The 20,199-nt window shown below is 39.5% G+C and overlaps 1 protein-coding gene across 1 annotated transcript; it reads right to left on the reverse strand.

Annotated features, from left to right (window-relative positions):
* Nucleotides 1-32: 32 nt before the first annotated feature.
* On the reverse strand, nucleotides 33-20,089 carry LOC113545843 (zinc finger protein 850-like). The gene is made up of 8 exons (XM_053232132.1): nucleotides 19,493-20,089; nucleotides 18,115-18,244; nucleotides 16,067-17,228; nucleotides 13,171-13,228; nucleotides 12,019-12,059; nucleotides 9,563-10,508; nucleotides 5,238-6,400; nucleotides 33-1,529 (listed from the first exon to the last, which is right to left on the reverse strand). The coding sequence occupies exons 3-8, from the start codon at nucleotides 17,139-17,141 to the stop codon at nucleotides 640-642; spliced, it is 4,173 nt and encodes a 1,390-aa protein (XP_053088107.1). The 5' UTR covers nucleotides 17,142-17,228; nucleotides 18,115-18,244; nucleotides 19,493-20,089; the 3' UTR covers nucleotides 33-639.
* Between the last annotated feature and the right edge of the window lie 110 nt (nucleotides 20,090-20,199).

Below are 20,199 nucleotides of genomic sequence, written 5' to 3' on the forward strand. Positions count from 1 at the left end.
CAAACAAACAAACAGATAAATAGATAAAAGTGTTAGGTGTTTTCAAGGATTCATTTTAATGTATTTTATGTTTTATCTATCACACATCACACAGGCTGTTCTTGCTGGACCTGATTTATTGAATAACCTCTGATATGAGTGTGGAGTCTAGATTGGACATGGGCTAATTAACTAATCAATCCCAAACCGAGCGCTCTGAAATATCCAGCAGATGAAAGATAGTTACATTTCTTACTTAAATATTAAAATCAATCTAAACAAATAAATAGTTCAAGAAGAAGAAGAACAACAAGAAGTTCCATTTATATAGCACCTTTCTAACCTACGAGGTCGCTCAGGTTTAATTACATCGATCTTGTTGGCATTTCAGAGGAGCTTTTGGTCAAATCCTGACTTTTTTTTATCCAACCTGGGCATGCGCAGATACTAAAAACATCTGCTACTTTAATTATTGAACTTGAAGTAGTACATATTGTTACTTTCCACACTGTATAATGACGCATACAGTATAAACAGGTTTAAACAACGCATGTGACCCAAAACAAGCATCTGGAATAGAACTACTCACACAACTCTCACGCTGCGTCAGAGCTTGTGTTTGTGTTTCTGAAAATGATTCTGGTCATTAAAACCTTCTCCTCAGTGAACACTCTGGTGTTTTTTAAGATTACCGTTTTGACTGAAACTCTTCACACACTTTGAGCAGCGGTACGGTTTTTGTCCTGTGTGAATGCGCTGGTGTCGCAGGAGATTACTCTGGCTAGTAAAATGCTTTCCGCACTCTGTACAGTAATAGGGCTTCTCTCCAGTGTGAATGCGTCGGTGTTGTCGGAGACTGCTCTGGTTACTAAAGCTCTTCTCACACTGTAAACAGTAATACGGCTTTTCCCCTGTGTGAATGCGCTGGTGTACGCGGAGACTGCTTTTCTTAGTAAAGCTCTTCCCACACCGTGCGCAGTGATACGGCTTCTCTCCAGTGTGACTGCGCAGGTGATGCTGGAGAGTGTCCTCTCGATTAAAACGCTTGCCACAGTCTAAACAGTGAAATGGTTTATCTCCTGTGTGAATGCGCAGGTGTTTTTGGAGAGCATTACTCTGTGTAAAACTCATCCCACACTGCGAACACTGATACGGCCTTTCTCCTGAGTGAACGCGCTGGTGTCTCTGGAGATTACTCTGGCTTGTAAAGTTCTTCTCACACTGAGAGCAGTGATACGGTTTCTCTCCCGTGTGAATGCGCTGGTGCTCTTTGAGACTACTGTTCTGATTGAAACTCTTCCCACACTGTGAGCAGAGATACGGCTTCTCTCCTGTGTGGATCCGCTGGTGTTGTGTGAGATGAGACTTTTGACTGAAACTCTTCCCACACTGTGAGCAGTAGTGAGTTTCGTTTTTTCTGTAAGAAGTGTTAGTGTGGAAAGCACCAGATGAACTTTGGTGACTACTGGAGCTCTCTGTTGGTTCCAGATTCTCACATTTAATCTCTTCTGTCTTCATCCTAGTTGGATCTGTTGATGTTCTCACAGAAGGATATTAAAGAAGAAAAGAGGACAACTGGAGAAGACAGGGCACCACTCATATCTGCATCAGAAAAAGGCAAAAAATGGGCAATGGTTCAATATTTTTAACAAATAAACCACACTGCTTAATTTTATGAACTGAAACACATCAGCGTTCCTGTCTGGAAAACGACGGGTATGTTCTGGAGGGAAATTTCCTAAGTGGCATTCAGTTTTTCAGGAGACACCCATTCTTCCTTCAGCACGTAGGCAGGGTGACTGTGAATACTGGATACACAACATGGACATTAATGTCAACCCAACTTGCTTAGTGAACGTATGCCAGAGACGTAGCACCATCTAATTCTGCTTGGGACGCCACCAGTTTGCGTTTTGGAGGAAAGGTAGTACCCGAGTACGGCGCTGACCCGGTCCCACGCTGACCCCCGACTCATCCTGGTAGATATCAGTACTCTGGTGGTACAGTGTGTCTCAGCCTGTAACCACACACACACACACACACACACACACACACACACACACAGAGCCCTGATTAATGATTTATTAGCCATTATTTGTTTCCATGTAACTGATTTTGCTCTATTTTTCTCATTTTATTGCTGTGTGTAGAAAGTGCTTTGGCAACACTGGAACTGATGTAACTGTAACTCCAGTAAAACTGAACTGAGACAAATCCTAACTAAACTGTACTGTTCTGTTCTTCTGGACACATCACATCACTTCACATCACATCACATCACTTCACTTCACATCACATCACTTCACATTACATCACATCACATCACATCACTTCACTTCACTTCACATCACATCACTTCACATTACATCACATCACATCACTTCACATCACTTCACTTCACTTCACTTCACATCACTTCACATCACTTCACATTACATCACTTCACTTCATATCACTTCACATCACATCACTTCACATCACATCACTTCACATCACATCACATCACATCACTTCACATCACATCACATTACATCACATCACATTACATCACTTCACATCACATCACTTCACATTACATCACTTCACTTTACTTCACATCACTTCACATCACATCACTTCACTTCACTTCACATTACATCACATCACATCACATCACTTCACATTACATCACTTCACATCACTTCACATCACATCACTTCACATCACATCACTTCACATTACATCACTTCACATCACTTCACATCACATCACATCACATCACTTCACTTCACATCACATCACTTCACATTACATCACATCACTTCACTTCACATCACTTCACATCACATCACTTCACTTCACATCACTTCACATCACATCACATCACATCACTTCACATCACATCACATCACATCACATCACATCACATCACTTCACATCACATCACATCACTTCACTTCACATCACATCACTTCACATCACTTCACATCACATCACTTCACTTCACATCACTTCACATCACATCACTTCACTTCACTTCACATCACTTCACATCACTTCACTTCACTTCACATCACATCACTTCACTTCACATCACATCACTTCACATCACATCACTTCACATCACATCACTTCACTTCACATCACTTCACATCACTTCACATCACATCACATCACTTCACATCACATCACATCACTTCACATCACATCACATCACATCACATCACTTCACATCACATCACTTCACATTACATCACATCACATCACTTCACATCACTTCACTTCACATCACATCACTTCACATCACTTCACTTCACATCACTTCACTTCACATCACTTCACATCACTTCACTTCACATCACTGGCTAGATGAACCCACGGTACTTCAGATTAGGCTTAGCTGATGACAACAAACTTACATGTACTGTAAAATGTACATGACAGGAACCTTCATTATGATTAGCATCAATTAAGTAATTAGCCAATTAATCAATAATTAGCCGAGATGAACTCACCGTGATCTTTACAGCAGAACTGCAGTTAAAAACCTCAAATCCACCCACTACAGATCAGATGGAAGTGTGGAGGTAAAACCCTGTCAGAAATATTTTAATGGAAAGATGATTACAGCTGATCAGCTCATCAGTCAGCAAAGCAGCAGCACGTCTTCTTCTGTTTCTGTGCATCTGTGACAGTTAGACGCTCACAGCGCCACCTACTGGAGCTGTGCTCCTGTTCCTGCTGATGAATCCTGGTCACAGGATGTCCACGTCCTGCTGGATGTTAACCAGTTCTACATAATGTCTCATTTAATCCACTATGAGATTAAATACAGAGTCGTGTTATTAAAGCTTCAGCTTGATTTTGGATGTTATATACACTAGATGCCTTCCCACTTCAACCCTAATCACCATTTACACATTTTTATTGTCCACCGTCATGCTCTTGTGTATGTGCTGTATACTGCTCTCTGTCTGCACTTTGTAGGAAGACATTTACACTTATGCCCTTATCCAGAGCAACTTACATTCATCTCAACTGAGTAGTTGAGGCTTAAGGGCTTTGCTCAAGGGCCCAGCAGTGGCATCTTTGTGGTGCTGGGGTTTGAACTTATGACCTTCCGATCAACAGTCCAACGTCTTAACCACTGAGAACTTTCAACTTGTATGATGTCCAACTTTCCTTAGTATGATAACATCCATTGCACAGAACCTGCAGGCGTGAAAAGGGTCTATTCTACTTTAAAAAAGCTTGAGCAGTCTCAGCCTAGATGCTTTTTACTATTATGTCCTGCACTTTTCATTTCAGTTTTATTTTTATAGCACCTTTAACAATGGTCTTTGTCACAAAGCAGTTTTTCAGAAATGTATAAATTCAGGATATACATTTTTAAATTTATCCCTAATGAGAAAGTCAGAGGTGACGGTGGTGAGGAAAAACACCCTGAGACGAAATGAAGAAACCTTGAGAGGAACCAGACTCAGAAGGGAACCCATCCTCATCTGGGTGACTCCGGATAGTGCGATTATAAATCATTCCCTTCTGTAACTGTGTACTACATGGACAAATAGTGCAGTTGTGTAACCAGTAAATTCATTATAGTTTTCACATGAAGTCTGTTCTGTTGAAGTTATCAAACTGTTGATGAGAATCTTGTTGGAACATTTCCAGATTATTGCCAAGATGAAGAATGTTCCTGCTGGACTTGATTTGTTGAATAACTTCTAATATGGAAAACTTTGGACTCTGAATTTATAGAACTTCTCAGTATTTCTTACATTACTGCTTACAGCCAAGAGGCCAGGAGTGTATATCACCTAATCAATCTTGAACTGAGAGGAATGAAATATCCAGCAGTGGTGAAAAAGTTATGTGCTCTCCTCAGAATGGCAATGAACATACACACAGTATCTTAACTGCCTTTTAGCTTAAAAATTAAATGAACAAACTCCACATACTGCACCAAATATTTAATCATTCAGTCTCAGAATTCCAAAAAATTTGACAATAAATATAAAATAATTGTAGTGTCTCATATTCTCAGTATACGCATGCATAAATAATTAAATGGTAAAGACATCTGCTCCTTCATTGAGTGAACTTCTACATGCTTTGGAATAGTAAACTGTTACTTCTCAGTCTGTATGAAAGTTAGTTCATAGGTGCAAGTGAAACCTCAACCATCCCGTCTAGTAAACAACAAGGAATATACAAAACTCTCCAACAGAAAGTGGTTCAAAGAGCAAATTTAATCCAAAATAAGCATTTAGAACAGACCTAGTCAATTCCCACACTTTCTGAGAAGAACTGCAGCATGTCTTCTTTTAGAGCTGTGTGAATGTGCTTGTGTCGCATAAAGTTTCTGTGTGTAGTAAAGCTCTCGTCACACTGTGAGCAGCGATACGGTTTCTCTCCAGTGTGAACGCGCTGGTGTTGCTGGAGACTGCTATGCCGAGTAAAGCTCTTCCCACACGCTGAACAGTAATAGGGTTTCTGTCCTGTGTGGACGTGTTGGTGTTCTTGCAGAGCGTCCTCTCGATTGAAACTCTTCCCACACTCTAAACACTGATACGGCTTCTCTCCTGTGTGGATGCGTGTGTGCTGCTGGAGATTGCTCTGTCTATTAAAACTCATCCCACAGTGTGAACACTGATACGGTTTCTCTCCTTTGTGAATTCGCAGGTGTTGTATGAGATTACGTCTCTCACTGAACCTCTTCTCACACTGCGAGCACTGATACGGCTTCTCTCCCGTGTGAATGCGCTGGTGCTGCAGGAGACAGCTCTGGCTAATAAAGCGGTTACCGCACTGCGCGCAGTGATACGGCTTCTCCCCTGTGTGAATGCGTTGGTGTACTCTGAGGTCAGTTCCTTGAGTAAAACTCTTTCCACACTCTGAGCAGTGATACGGTTTATCTCCTGTGTGAATGCGCAGGTGTTTTTGGAGGTTACTTCTTTGTGTAAAACTCTTCCCACAGTGCGAGCAGCGATACGGCTTCTCTCCGGTGTGAATGCGCTGGTGTTTTATGAGATCACCACTCTCAATAAAACTCTTCCCACACTGAGAACACTGATACGGCTTCTCTCCGGAGTGGATGTGCCGGTGTCGCTGGAGACTACTCTGGCTGGAAAAATCCTTCCTACACAGTGAGCAGCGATAGGGATTCTCTCCTGTGTGAATCCGCTGGTGTTGTCTGAGAGTACTCTTTTGACTAAAACTCTTCCCACAGTGTGAGCAGTGGTGAATTTTCTTTTTGCACAGTTGAGAGGTGCTGGTGAGAAAAGTACCAGATGTCCTTTGGTGATTACTGGAGCTCTCTGTGGATTCCTGATTCTCACATTTAATCTCGTCTGACTTCATTCTAGTTGGGTCTCTGGATATTCTTGCAGAGATAAATTTGTAAGAAAGAAGACAGAAAGGGAAGACCGGATACCACTCACATCTGCATCAGAAAAAAAAGGTAAAATGGTCAATGTTTCAATATTTCTAACAAATAAAGCACATTGCTTAATCTATAAACCACACTGCTTTCCTGTATGGAAACTGACTAGTGTTTTCAGGAAGGAATTTCCAGAAGTGGCACAACATCAGCCAACAGGGTCAAAGGAATGTTGTTCCAGTAACATATACAACTCTTAATCCTAACCCTAGTCCTTGCCCCACAACCTCTAGAGAACTCCTACAGTACACAGAAACCTTGAGAGGAACCAGATTCATGACCTCTTGTAATCACCAGGAGCAGTGCCTGTCTGATTGTCTGAGAAATCACATGGATAACATACGCCACAATGTCAGAAAAAACAGGACTCACCTTAGGAACAACCATAAAGGTATTCAGAGATGACCGCTGCACTCACAGCTCTGGAAGGTGGGACACTGGAGGTCATGGAGAAAGTGCACAGTGATGCTCAGGTAAGAGCAATGCAGACTTTCTGGAGCAGTACACCTCTAAATAATGCCCATGATAAGGCATGGTACAGTAGGCCCTGAGCATCCAGCCCATCTACAGACCATGAATGGTGATGAAACACCCATTCTGCATTCAGTACTTGGTCAGTGCCCATCTCAACACAGTTAGCTTGAAATTGTGTCACAGTTCAGGACATAGGAGATAATTCTACTCAAGCCAATGCAATTTCAGGAGTGGCTGCCACAACTACTTTACAGCTAGTCAGTGGTTCCTCCAAGCTGGCTCCAAGCCAACTCAGCCCCATTTTCAGATAGAGTTGATCTCAACTGCAAGGTCAGTATCAGCCTAGAGCAACCTTCTGGACATGGCTGTATGCACAGTATCCCCATGCTCCCCTGATGAGGAACAGAGAGTATGACTAGTCATTGAGCACAAGGAGGGCTTAGATGAAGGACATGAGCATCTGAGTTGTACAATCTCAACTCCCAAATGACTGGCTTAGCCATGTCTGCCACCAAGTTGTTAATTCACCTAGAACGTCTCTGTGCTTTTCTGTACGTCCTGAACGTTTCTGTGCTTCTGGTAACTGTTGAGCTGTTTAGGCTACGGGGCTTAAGTCATGTTTGACTCCAGATCAGGATATAAATCTACTATTTGAGCGAAAAGGCAGTTTCAGGGCCACCCATTGGTAAAGAGTCTCTCCGTACTCTGGCCTAGGGTCTACCCTATAGGAACAAGCTTCAACATGCTGACTGAGGTGTACAAGGCGAGAAGAACAACAGGAAAGACTAACTCATTATGGGACCACACACACACACACACACACACACACACACACACACACACACACACAGGTATTCAGGTAATTCTCATGCTTCTGCCAGTTGAAACAGTACAAGCTGCATATACAGCAGTTCAAACAATGTCGACTTTGTAATTTTCATGACAAAAAGATGGAGGATTTGAGAGCCTTCCACCACCACTAGCCTGCTGAAACAGCACATTATGAGGCTATTTGCTAATATTGCACAATTAGTGCCAGATACAATTAAGTGTGTTAATTAGATAAGCCACGCCCACAGGCACTGACTAATTTCTAATGCAGTATCTGAATATTATTTTTACTTAAACTCAGACATGACCAAAAAAAGAGACATATTTTATTAAATTAGCTAAATTATTATTATTAAATTATCTGTATGTCTGGTAAGGAAGTATAAAAACAGTGTAATGGCCCAATCCTCTGGACATGAGCAGAACAGGTAGAAAAGATCAAGATTTCAGTCTATAAGTGAATACAAACCTCCTAAGCAATGTCACTTTAATAATGAACTTACCTTGAGCTTGAGCAGATGGAAGTGTGGAGGTAAAACCCTGGGAGAAATATCTGAATGGAAAGATGATTAGTAGAGTCGGAGAGCTCAGCTCATCAATCAGCAACACTGCAGCACGTCTTCTTCTAGTTCTGGGAATGTGGGACATCTAGACGCTCACAGCGCCACCTACTGGAGCTCTGTGCACTCACTCATCACCCAGGAACAAAGAGAAACTACACTGCATCAGACTGATGTGCTGAATGTAAGCCACTGCTGCTCCACATGCAGATCAAATCTAACTCTGACTACTGAAGAAATGAACAAATCAATCATTTATTTATAAATTAAATGTCCTTACCTAGTTTCAATCTCATTCAGAGTTTTTTCATCCGGTAGCTTAACTTTCTTGTCATGTATCGAATATACAATTCTTCTTTTTTAATGCAGTAACAATAACAGGGAGTAGAAAATCTACCACATTTGTCAAATTCATAACCAAAGTTTTCCAAAATTCACTGGGAAAAAATTAAATAATAATCACAGTAGAAATTCACCACTGAAAGGTAAGTATTTTATAATTTATTTCTTGCAGCAGCACCATATCACAAGAGATAAAAATAATAATAATCTAACTCAGAATTAAAATTATAAGTTCAATGAGTAAAATTCTAAGTACAACATTCTGCTTTTCCCAGTCTGCCTTATTCTCCTGTTTCTTAAGACGGTTCATAAAAACAAATTGCACATAAAATTCATCAGTGCATCATTTAATCAGAGTTGTGTGGTGTTTCACGCGTCCATTATATCTCTTCACCTCTCTCCACTTACTGTAGTTTAAGTCTTTCCCAAATGACCATTTGATCATTTGTGACATGTTGAAAATGATTAAATTACAAACATCTACATGATTGAAATGAAAGTTATGCTTGTTTTATTACAGTAGTACATCATACATATATATGTATATAAGATAGACGGAAGAGTGTTAGTTATTTTCAAATATTATTCATTTTATTCTGCATTTTTTATCTATACGTGATAAATATTGTTCTTCCTGGACCTAATTTGCTGAACAGATTTTGGGTAAAATCCCAGACACCCTTTTTTCATTTTTATTTTCTAAAAACAATCACAACAATTGGTTAATATTATTGATCTTCTTGACGTGGTCTTGTTGGTAAAACATATCTGGCCAAATCCTGACTTCTTAATTTAAAAAGTATCCTATTTATTTTGGTTCATGGTTGTTCAAAAGTGTAACAATTATTCAACAATTATTTAACCATTCTGCAATCTTCAAAATTTAAGAATAGATAAAATCTTTAGGATATCTTTATATTATCTTTATGATTATATAAAAAACCCACGTTCTCAAAAGAAGTGCAGCATGTCCTCATTCTCATGTGTGTCAGTGTGCTTGTGTCGCTGAAAATTTCTGTTTGTACTAAAGCTCCTCCCGCACTGTGAGCAGTGATACGGCTTCTCTCCAGTGTGAATGCGCTGGTGTTGTTGGAGATTACCCTTCTGTGTAAAACTCTTCCCACAGTGCGAGCACTGATACGGCTTCTCTCCTGTGTGAATTCTCTGGTGCTTTATGAGATTACCGCTCTCAATAAAACTCTTCTCACACTGTGAGCACTGATACGGCTTCTCTCCTGTGTGAATGCGCTGATGTTTTCGGAAATGACTCTGGCTAGTAAAGCTCTTCTCGCACTGTGAGCAGTAATATGGCTTCTCTCCATTGTGAATGCGTTGGTGTAAATGGAGATTGTCCTCTCGATTAAAACTCTTTCCACACTCTAAGCAGTGATATGGTTTCTCTCCAGTGTGAATGCGCTGGTGTTTATGGAGAGTACTCCATTGTGTAAAACTCTTCCCACATTCTGAGCAGTGATAGGGCTTCTCTCCTGTGTGAATTCTCTGATGTTTTATGAGAATGCCACTTTCAATAAACCTCTTCTTGCACTGCGTACACTGATACGGCCTTTCTCCTGAGTGAATGCGCTGGTGTCGCTGGAGATGACTCTGGCTAGTAAAATTCTTCCTGCACTGCGAGCAGTGATACGGTTTCTTTCCTGTGTGAATCCGCTGGTGTTGTCTGAGATAGCTCTTTTTACTGAAACTCTTTCCACACACTGAGCAGTGGTGAATTTCTCGTTGCGCTGGTTTCTGAGAGGTGTTCATGTGGGAAATATTAGATGAGCTTTGGTGACGACTGGAGCTCTCTGTTGGTTCGACATCCTCACATTTAATTTCATCCGATTTCATCCCAGTTGGCTCTCTTGATATTCTTGTGGAGATACACAACAGGACAGCACTCATACCTGAATCAGGAAAAAAGCAAACATATCAATGGTTCGATATTTCCAAAAAAAAAAAAAAACACACATTGCTGAATCTTGTAAGCTGAATTTGAGAGCTACATAACAGCTTTCCTGTCTGGAACCTGACTTTTGCGTTCTGTAGGGAATTTCGGCCGTGACATGACATCAGCTCATAATGTTTTGTTAAAAGGAATGTTGCTCCAATAACATATCCAACTCGAAAAAGGCATGTGGATTTCATTCTTAACTCAAAACTCAGCCAAATGGAGAAATGTTAATTTCTGTTTAACCACAACCTCCAGAGAGTTCCTCCTAGGTGTAGATAGCTACAGCTTTGTACACTAAAATGCTAATTACATATGTACTTGTGGTCCTTTATATTTACACAGTAACTCTGGATGGCCTTTCAGTTTCATCATGTGCAGCAGTAAAAGACCTAGGTGTTATTACTCCATGACTCCAGTCTCTCATTTGAAGCTCATGTAGATAATATTACTATGATAGCTTTCTTTCATCTAAGAAATATTGCTAAGCTAAGAAAATATAGTGTCACTACATGGTACAGAAAAATTAGTTCATGCTTTTGTTACCTCTAGGTTGGATTATTGTAATGCCTTGCTGTCTAGATGTTCCAGTAGGAGCATAAACAAGCTCTTGTTAGTCCAGAATGCAGGAGTCAGAGAACCAGCAGATGTGAACACATCACCCCTGTCTTATCCTCACTGCACTGGTGCCCAGTAGAATTTCGCATTGATTATAAAATACTACTACTGACCTATAAAGCACTGAATGGTCTCGCACCGCAGTACCTGAGCGAACGTTCAGTCTCTTATGATACACCAAGCTTGCTTTGTTCAACAGGTGCAGGCTATTTGTTGGTACCTTGAATAGTGAAGGCTGCAGCAGGGGGTAGAGCTTTCTCTTACAAAGCCCCACAGTTATGGAACAGCCTTCTACTTAGTGTTCGGGGCTCAGACACAGTCTCAGTGTTTAAGTCTAGGCTGAAAACATATTTGTTTAGTCAAGCCTTTTGTTAAGTTTTTCTCTTGGGTAAAGGCACAGATCTGGAGGGCTCATGGGCAAAGAGTGTTTTGGGAAACTGGGATGTTTGGATGCTGTTGCCACCTTCCCCACCCCCTTTCCTTGGCAACGTCACCTCTGGCTTGCTCATTAGGGATAAAATAAATTTTTTAATTTGTCCATTGTTAAAAGCACTGTATAAATAAAATTTCATTATAAGTGTTTTTTAAAAACAGTTTTTTACACCCTGTCCACTTTATTAGGAACACCTGTACTCCTGCTCATTCATGCAGTTATCCAATCAGCCAATCATGTGGCAGCAGCACAATGCATAAAATCATGCAGATACAGGTCCAGCGCTTCAGTTAATGTTCACATCAAACATCAGAGTGAAGAAAAAGTGTGATCTCTGTGACTTTAACCGTGGCATGGTTGTTGGTGTCAGATGGGCTGGTTTGAGTTTTTCAGAAACTGCTGAAACAGTTCACACCTTCAGAGGTCTTGCGGAGTCCAGGTCTCGACGGGTCAGAGCTGTTTTAGCGGCACAAGGGGGACGTACACAGTATTAGGCAGGTGGTTTTAATGTTATGGCTGATCAGTGTACACTTCAGTGAGTGTATTTATTTATTTATTTTTAACATAAGTGCCTTTTTCAATAGAATGTTTTGGAAATCTGTGGCATCCATTAGTTTTGATTTGGCTGTACTGTTCAGTACATTTTTCACTCATGTTGCTCTTTAAGAGGTAAAAATGTGTTTTAGAATTGTCCCACTTCTGTAATAGCTATAGAAGAATAAATATTTCTCTGGAAACTCAAACTGCCTGCGGAGGCACACCTTGTTAATTTGAATCTGGCTCAAATTACTCGACTCAGTAACAGAAGCTGCTGTTTGTATGGAGGTCTGGTGTGGGGTCCATTCACCAACCGAAACGTCCTCCAATCAGACTAACACCTTTCACTGGTGTTCAGCTCACAGGATTATCAAAAAGCAGTCATGAATGCATGCAGTTAGTTTGTAAGAATAATTTTTCATTGGTTTTAGAGAAAATGATCCCTATCGTCAGTAGAAATTCAGACTCAGTGTATATAGGCTGGACACTGAGATGGGACAGTAAAAGTCCATTTATTCATTTAGACATTTTAGCTGATGTTTTTTATGCAAAGTGACTTACAGCTGAGACAACAAATGAGCAGTTTAGTGCTGGGATTTGAACTACAGAGTGTGTAAACAGCACTAACCCTGTTTTCTAGCCTGTGTAGTGCACTAGCATAGGAAGTAGAAAGCTATTTAGGATTGTTAGCTTTTTGAGTTGAACTTACCTTGAGCTTTACAGCAGAACTGCAGTTAAAAACCTCAAATACACCCACAACAGATCAGATGAAAGTGTGGAGGTAAAACCTCAGATGATGAGTAGAGTCTTCTTCTGTTTCTGTGAATGTGTGGCAGACTGCCACCTAGACGCTCACACCACCACCTACAGGAGCATCGTGCACTCACTCATCACCCAGTTCAACAAAGAGAACAGTCGCCCTGTTGAGACACACACTCATCAACATCCTAAAAATGTCAAAGCATCCATTCCTCAGCTCTTTATACGTGAGAACACACAACCTCAACATTGCGTTTACGTGACCTCTCACCTGTCAACAGTCTGAAGTGCCTGTCTTTCTCTACTGGTGCTGCCACGGTTTGCTTCTCCTACAACAGAGCAGGAAACTGATACAGAAAAACAGCTTCATTAATTCAGCGCATAACAACAAGCAAAGCTCACACAAATACACAAATAATAACAATATTAAGTCAGGCTAGGTTTGTGTGTGATGTAACTGCACAGCCAATGAAATTTCTTTACACATTCTTCATTTATTTGTGTCCATTAATATTCACCTATTTTACAGTTTTACACTTTGACCAGTTGATGGTGAGTGAGCATTCTGATTAGCAGTTTTATTTTTTAGCAGTAAACAGATATCCCTGTGATGAACACCATCCTGAAGAACATATGTTTTAGCTTAATGAAATAACTCCACTAATGGTCCTCCATTTACTTTGCTTGTTTGGAAATCATCTTTCATTTTTTTTTTTTTATTGAGGTGCAAGGTTGGTATCTTCCAACAAAAAAGGCATGAGAATACATAACTATGCTTGTAGGTTAAATAATCCTAGCTAATAAAGAAGCTTCTTTGCATGGTGGTTAAACTAGTAGCAGTCAGTGCACTTCAGTAATATCATTTTTATACCAGAACATCATAAAACTGTACATGGTCCTATCTTCTTGTCAAGCCCAGCCTGCTAGCAGTCTGCTAATTCACTCGCTCAAAACCACACGTCTGTATCTTTTCATAAACCTGCCACTGACTTCATAACACACATTAAATCTGATTCAGTCTCACAACGCTTAACTGATCGAGTCACCCTTCACTAAGTCTGAAATATCCAACACCTTGAAAAATGTTATTCATCTTAAAAAAAAATAAATAAATAAAAGTTGTACGCCTGTTTCTCTTGAGAGATTCATGATTGTCAGCCACATGCTCAATTCAGGACATGTGCAAAAAAAGTACAGGAGAATCATTTGCCTGCGAAATGGTTTATTTTGAAATATTAGCTAATTGGCTCAATGGTGTCAAAACAGTGGAAAGAGTGGAAGATTGTTGATTGATATCTGTCCTTTAAAATACACGTCACATTGAGTATTCACTTTATTTCAGAAGATGGTCACATGCTGCAACACTGCTTTCACTTCTGTGTTTGTAGATATAGAGTGTGTATAGGCTTGTTTTGTGTGATTTTTGTGTGATTGTGTGATTAGTCGTGTTATAGCAATGCTGATTTACACTGCTCGGAGGTGTTTATAAAAGTTTTTCAAAAAAACTGTGGCAATCATATGTGGTGATATCTGCAGTAAAGACGTGTGGAATATGTGAAAGTTGGAGGTGAAGCAGCTTTTAGTCCCCAAAAATCTGGAATTAGACAATTGTCAAATATTCACATTTTTAAAAAAACATTTGAAGACATATCTTTATTATCGTTTGATTAATATATTTTGTATTTTATTATTATTATCATTATCATTATTATTGTATCCTAATTTTACACTTTTACTTTCTTTGTTGATTTTTATTATTCTTGATTTGTTTCTTGTTTTTTCTTCTTTTTATTTTTTGACATGTGAAGCACTGCATTTTATATATGAAAGGTGCTATACAAATAAAACATTATTAATTATTATTATTATTATTATTATTATTATTACAGATAAGAATCTTGTTAGAACATTGTTAGAACCTCTTGTGTCCACCTCTAAAATATTGCCAAGAATAGGAAAGTGCTGATCATACACAACGTGTAACAGTTAGTTCATGCATTTACGTATAATCACTGTATTAAATTGAGCATCAAAGAGTGAAAAATAAAATGAAATATCACTGACAGTGCTTGATGCAGATCTAAAAAGATGTAATTTTATAGAATCAAGGAGGGAAGTTTCAAAAACAAACAAAAAGACCAGACAATAAAGCCCACGTCTCACCAAGTGCCAGAAGGAGGTATTATTGTTAAAACGTACAGTAGCTGAAAGAATGTGAGGTATTTTAACGTATTATTCATTTTATTACGCATTTTTCTTCAATGCGTTCTACTTTGTATCTATACATCACACAAACTCTTCTTGCTGGAACTGATTTGTTGAATAATTTCTTTCATGCACAACTCATCGCTCATTCGGACTCATTTGGATTTAAGAACTTCTCAAAACTTCTTACAGCTCAGAGGCCAAAAGTGTGAATTCACTTCTAATCAATTTGGAAATGAGAAAACTTAATTATCCAGCAGTGGTGAAAAAAAAAGCCATAAATAAAGCTGTGTGTTTTCCTCACGAAGGCAGTATTTAGACTGCGTGTTAGGGTAAAAGGAGTGCTTTTAGGCTGTTAGGCTGAAGTTTCTGCAAAAATAACATTTTACGTTTATCAGACATTTGGGCAAAATCCCAGACATCCCTTTACTTTTGCTCTTATAAAACCTATTACAGTGTTATGACAGTTGTTTAATTTCATTAGTATTATTGGCAAGGTGAAGGAACCCTCTTCTTCCTAACCAATATTCACATATCGGGTCAGGTCAAATCGTTATTTTTTTAAATTATTATTAACATAATATACAAATTATTTTAGTTCATGGATATGCAAAATTGTAATAAATATTCACCAATAATTTGTCTATTCTATCTTAGAATTCCAACGATTTAATAATTGACAGAATCTTGATAACGTCTCAGTATCGATATATCCTATATTAATATATCCTGCTTTGTCTTTTGTTAATAATAAAATACTAAAACCATCTGCTCGTTTAATTAGTGAACTTTTCAGACGGTTCCATTTCAGTCTAAAAGTTCACAGTTTCATAGTGATAAAAATCCCACTGCCCATCAAGTATATAACAATATATTTGGAATATACAAAATTCTGCACCAGAATCTATCAAGTGGTTCAGCAGTTTGACCCAAAGTAAGGATTTAGGATAACCCTAATTAGTTAATTCCCACACTTTCTGATGAGAACTGCAGCATGTCCTCGATCTCAGCCGTGGGAATGTGTTTGTGTCGCTGCAGATTACTTCGTCTAATAAAGCTCTTCCCACACTGCGAGCAGTGATACGGCTTCTCTCCAGTGTGAATGCGCTTGTGTTCTCGGAGATTACTCTGGTTATTAAAACTCTTCCCACACTGCGAGCACTGATACGGCTTCTCTCCCGTGTGAATGCGCTCATGTTGCTGGAAGCTTCTGTGTGTAGTAAAACCCTTCCCACACTGAGGACAGTAATAAGGCTTCTGCCCTGTGTGGATGTGTTGGTGAACTCGGAGAGCAGTCTTTTCTCTAAAACTCTTCCCACACTCTAAACACTGATACGGTTTATCTCCTGTGTGAATGAGCAGGTGTTGCTGGAGCGTCCTCCTTTCTGTAAAACTCTTCCCACAGTTTAAGCAGTGATACGGCTTCTCTCCGGTGTGAATGCGCTGGTGTTTTATGAGCTTACTCTTCTCAATAAAGCTCTTCTCACACTGCGAACACGGATACGGCTTCTCTCCTTTGTGAATGCGCTGGTGTCGCTGGAGATTGCTTAGTCTAGTAAAATTCTTCCCGCACTGTGAGCAGTGATACGGCTTCTCTCCGGTGTGAATTCGGAGGTGTTTTATGAGATTACCGCTCTCTATAAAACTCTTCTCACACTGCGAGCACTGATACAGCTTCTCTCCTGTGTGAATGCGCTGGTGTTTTTTGAGGTGACTCTTTTGATTGAAACTCGTCCCACACTGTGAGCACTGATACGGCTTCTCTCCCGTGTGAATGCGCTGATGTTTTATCAGAGTGCTCCTCTGACTGAAACTTTTCCCACAGTGTGAGCACTGATACGGCTTCTCTCCTGTGTGCATGCGCTGGTGTTCTCTGAGAGTACTCATGTGAGTGAAACTCTTTCCACACTGCGAGCAGTGGTTATCTTCTTTTTGCGTTCGTCTGTGAGAGGCGTTAGTTTGGAAAGATGAGCTTGGATGACTACTAGGGCTCTCTGTGGGCTCCAGAGTCTCACATTTAATCTCGTCTGACTTCATCCTAGTTGGATCTGTTGATGTTCTTGCGGAGATAAACTTATGATATGTAGGAAAGAGGAAAGCAGGAGAAGACAGGATAACTCATACCTGGATCAGAAAAAGGCAAACATATCAATGGTTCAATATTTTATAACAAATAAACCATATTGCTTAATTTCATAAGGTGAATTTAAAGTAATTAAAAATAAGTAATTGGACCAACTAACAATTATAAATATTTGGATTATTTTTAATAATCGGATGCAAATCCTTTGCAGTCAATGACTTTCTGAAGTCTGGAACCCATGGACATCACCAAATGCTGAGTTTCCTCCTTCGAGATGCTTTGCCAGGTCTTTATATTTATAATTATGTTGAATTATAATCTATGACTCTAAAAAAATATAGCTATAAGCCCCTAAAGGGTTAATGCAATATTTTTATTAAACCCCTTGAATTAAAGCTGAAAGTCTACAATTCAATCATATCTTGATTCTTCATTTCAAATCCATTGTGTGATGTACAGAGGCACAATTACCAAAATTGTGTCACTGTCCAAATACTTATGGACCTGACTGTATATAAATACATGCCAGAGCACTGATATTTCAGCAGAGGCTGAGATGGGGAAGGTCTCAGTACTATGGAAAACATTGTGTCTTGTACCGATCCCTAAGAAAACTTGTCCCAGTGAACTGAATGACTTTAGATCAGTGGCTCTGACGTCTTCAAGTCATGAAGACCTTCGAGTTACTGGTCCTCCATCTTCTGAGACCCCAGGTCCGTCATGCACCCAACCCCCTGCAATTTGCTTCCCAGGAGCTGGTTGGAGCAGAAGACTCCATCATCCACCTACATGCTCCACTGTACCTACTCTCACCTGGATAAGCTGCGGTTGCTGTGAGAATCATGTGTTTTTGTTTTCCAGCACCTTCAACACCAGCTCACCCCCCTGCTGAAGGACAAGCTGATAGAGACTGAAGTGGACACCTACCTGATACCTGGACCACAGTGTGTCAGGTTAAAAGCCTGTGTCTCTGAAATGATGGTGAGCAGCACTGGAGCATCTCAGGGGACTGTTCACACTATACACCTCTGTCTTTAACACTGCCATTGTCAGGTGCCTGAATGGGGACAAGTGGAGAATTACAGGGGTTTGATCGCTCACTTCATCACCTGCTGCATCTCCAGCTGAACAGTTTCAAGACCAAGGAGATGGAGGTGGACTTTCAGAAGTCCAGTGCTCCCCTGCTGCCAGTCTCTATTGAGATATCCAGTTCAATCAAACCTTACAATTTATATTCACACACACCACAATATCATATATAACATACACTCATATTGTTCATTTATAGCTGTTATAGCTATGTTTGTTTACATAAGAACGAATTTCACCAACATTTTAGCTATTTGTGCTGCTTCTGTCCTCTCGTCTGATCTAGGGCTGTCAAATTAACATTCAAACTTCGAACATTCGTCGAATTTTAGATGAAAATGCACATTTGAACACAAAATCTGAATTTAAGTTGTAGAAAGCACAAGCAGCAATTTTAATTAAAAGTTATTGTTGAAAAAATGACACGCAAGATAAGATATATTCACAACATAAAAGTAATATAACGTAATAAAGTTGATTTTGCACAAAATGTCGCAAATGCACAAGTGAAGTTGAATTTATATTACATGTTACTTTGTTCTACTTGTTGTTAATTATATCTAACTTATAGCTAATATATTGTTACTTTGCACTTTTCGTTAAAGGTCCCAACTGTTTTATTGCATTAGCAGTACTGTATATCTCCTGTTAAAGAATCAATGACTCTCTATACTCCTCAACCTAATGCTTAATATTTACTGCAATTTTTGATAACGGAGCTCATTTTATTTATTGTTTTGGTTGTATGGTTTTATTTTATCTGAATATTCTTAAGTATTAAAAGTTCATTGCTCACTGAAAGGGTGAATTTGCATTATTATGCTATTATATTATCATTATATCAGTGGCAAAAGATGATCTTAAAATGACAATAATATCGTTTGTTGCAATTATTTCTGGGACAATATATCGTCCATCAAAAGTAATAATCGTGCCAGGTCTATCACAGAGGACATACTTTACTAAACACCAGCCTGAGAATGTCTGAACTGATATTTTACATAGCACTGTCATCTGTTTTATTGCAAACTATTATAAGATTTATATTTATTTATTAATCAATTGGGCTTGAGGGTTGAAGGGCACTAGCTGATTGGATATCTAGTGCACTACAGAGTGTGTAAACAGCACTATCACTATTTTCTAGCCTGTGTAGTGCACTAGCATAGGAAGTAGAAAGCCATTTAGGATGGTTAGCTTGTTGAGTTGAACTTACCTTGAGCTTGAGCAGATGGAAGTGTGGAGGTAAAACCCTGGGAGAAATATCTGAATGGAAAGATGATTAGTAGAGTCGGAGAGCTCAGCTCATCAATCAGCAACACTGCAGCACGTCTTCTTCTAGTTCTGGGAATGTGGGACATCTAGACGCTCACAGCGCCACCTACTGGAGCTCTGTGCACTCACTCATCACCCAGGAACAAAGAGAAACTACAACTAAACTCAACATTTAAACTAAACATCACACACACAGGAGTGAAAGTGTGTAAAGTGTAGAATAAAGCAGTGAAGCAGACTGTCTCTTCCCCGGGCAGTAGAGCTCCTCATCACTATAACAACATAAAGCTGATTTACTGCTGAAATAAAGCCCCAGAGAGCAAACAGCCATCAGCACACTGGATCATATTTCTACTAAAATGAATCTAAAATATTGCTGCTGAGTGACAGTTAGGATCTGTGTGAGGTGAGATGTTTTATACAACTCTATGTTTCTGACGTCTGGAACCGTATAAGACGTTCCATTTAAATGGACTAAACACTGTGTATATAAAGTCACCCTTATTTTATTTTTCATACATTTTTCCTTCAATATATTACTCGTATAGTCATCTACGTTATTGCTGAACCTGATTTGCTGAATAACTTCTGACTATATGAGACATATCCTGATACAGGCTTCACAAGACGACACTGACATGAGACAAA

The sequence above is a fragment of the Pangasianodon hypophthalmus genome, chromosome 2 (genome assembly GCF_027358585.1).
Source record: "Pangasianodon hypophthalmus isolate fPanHyp1 chromosome 2, fPanHyp1.pri, whole genome shotgun sequence".
Lineage (NCBI taxonomy): Eukaryota > Metazoa > Chordata > Actinopteri > Siluriformes > Pangasiidae > Pangasianodon > Pangasianodon hypophthalmus.

What these genes read in the sequence shown, in the direction of transcription:
- LOC113545843 (XM_053232132.1), bottom strand. Translation starts at nt 17,141, where the DNA reads ATGAAGTCAGACGAGATTAAATGTGAGACTCTGGAGCCCACAGAGAGC. An exon ending in ATCAGAAAGTGTGGGAATTA is followed by an intron (nt 13,229 to 16,066) that starts ACTAATTAGGGT and finishes GCTCTGTTGTAG; the next exon opens with GAGAAGCAAACCGTGGCAGC. An exon ending in AATGAGGACATGCTGCACTT is followed by an intron (nt 6,401 to 9,562) that starts CTTTTGAGAACG and finishes TTTCTGATGCAG; the next exon opens with ATGTGAGTGGTATCCGGTCT.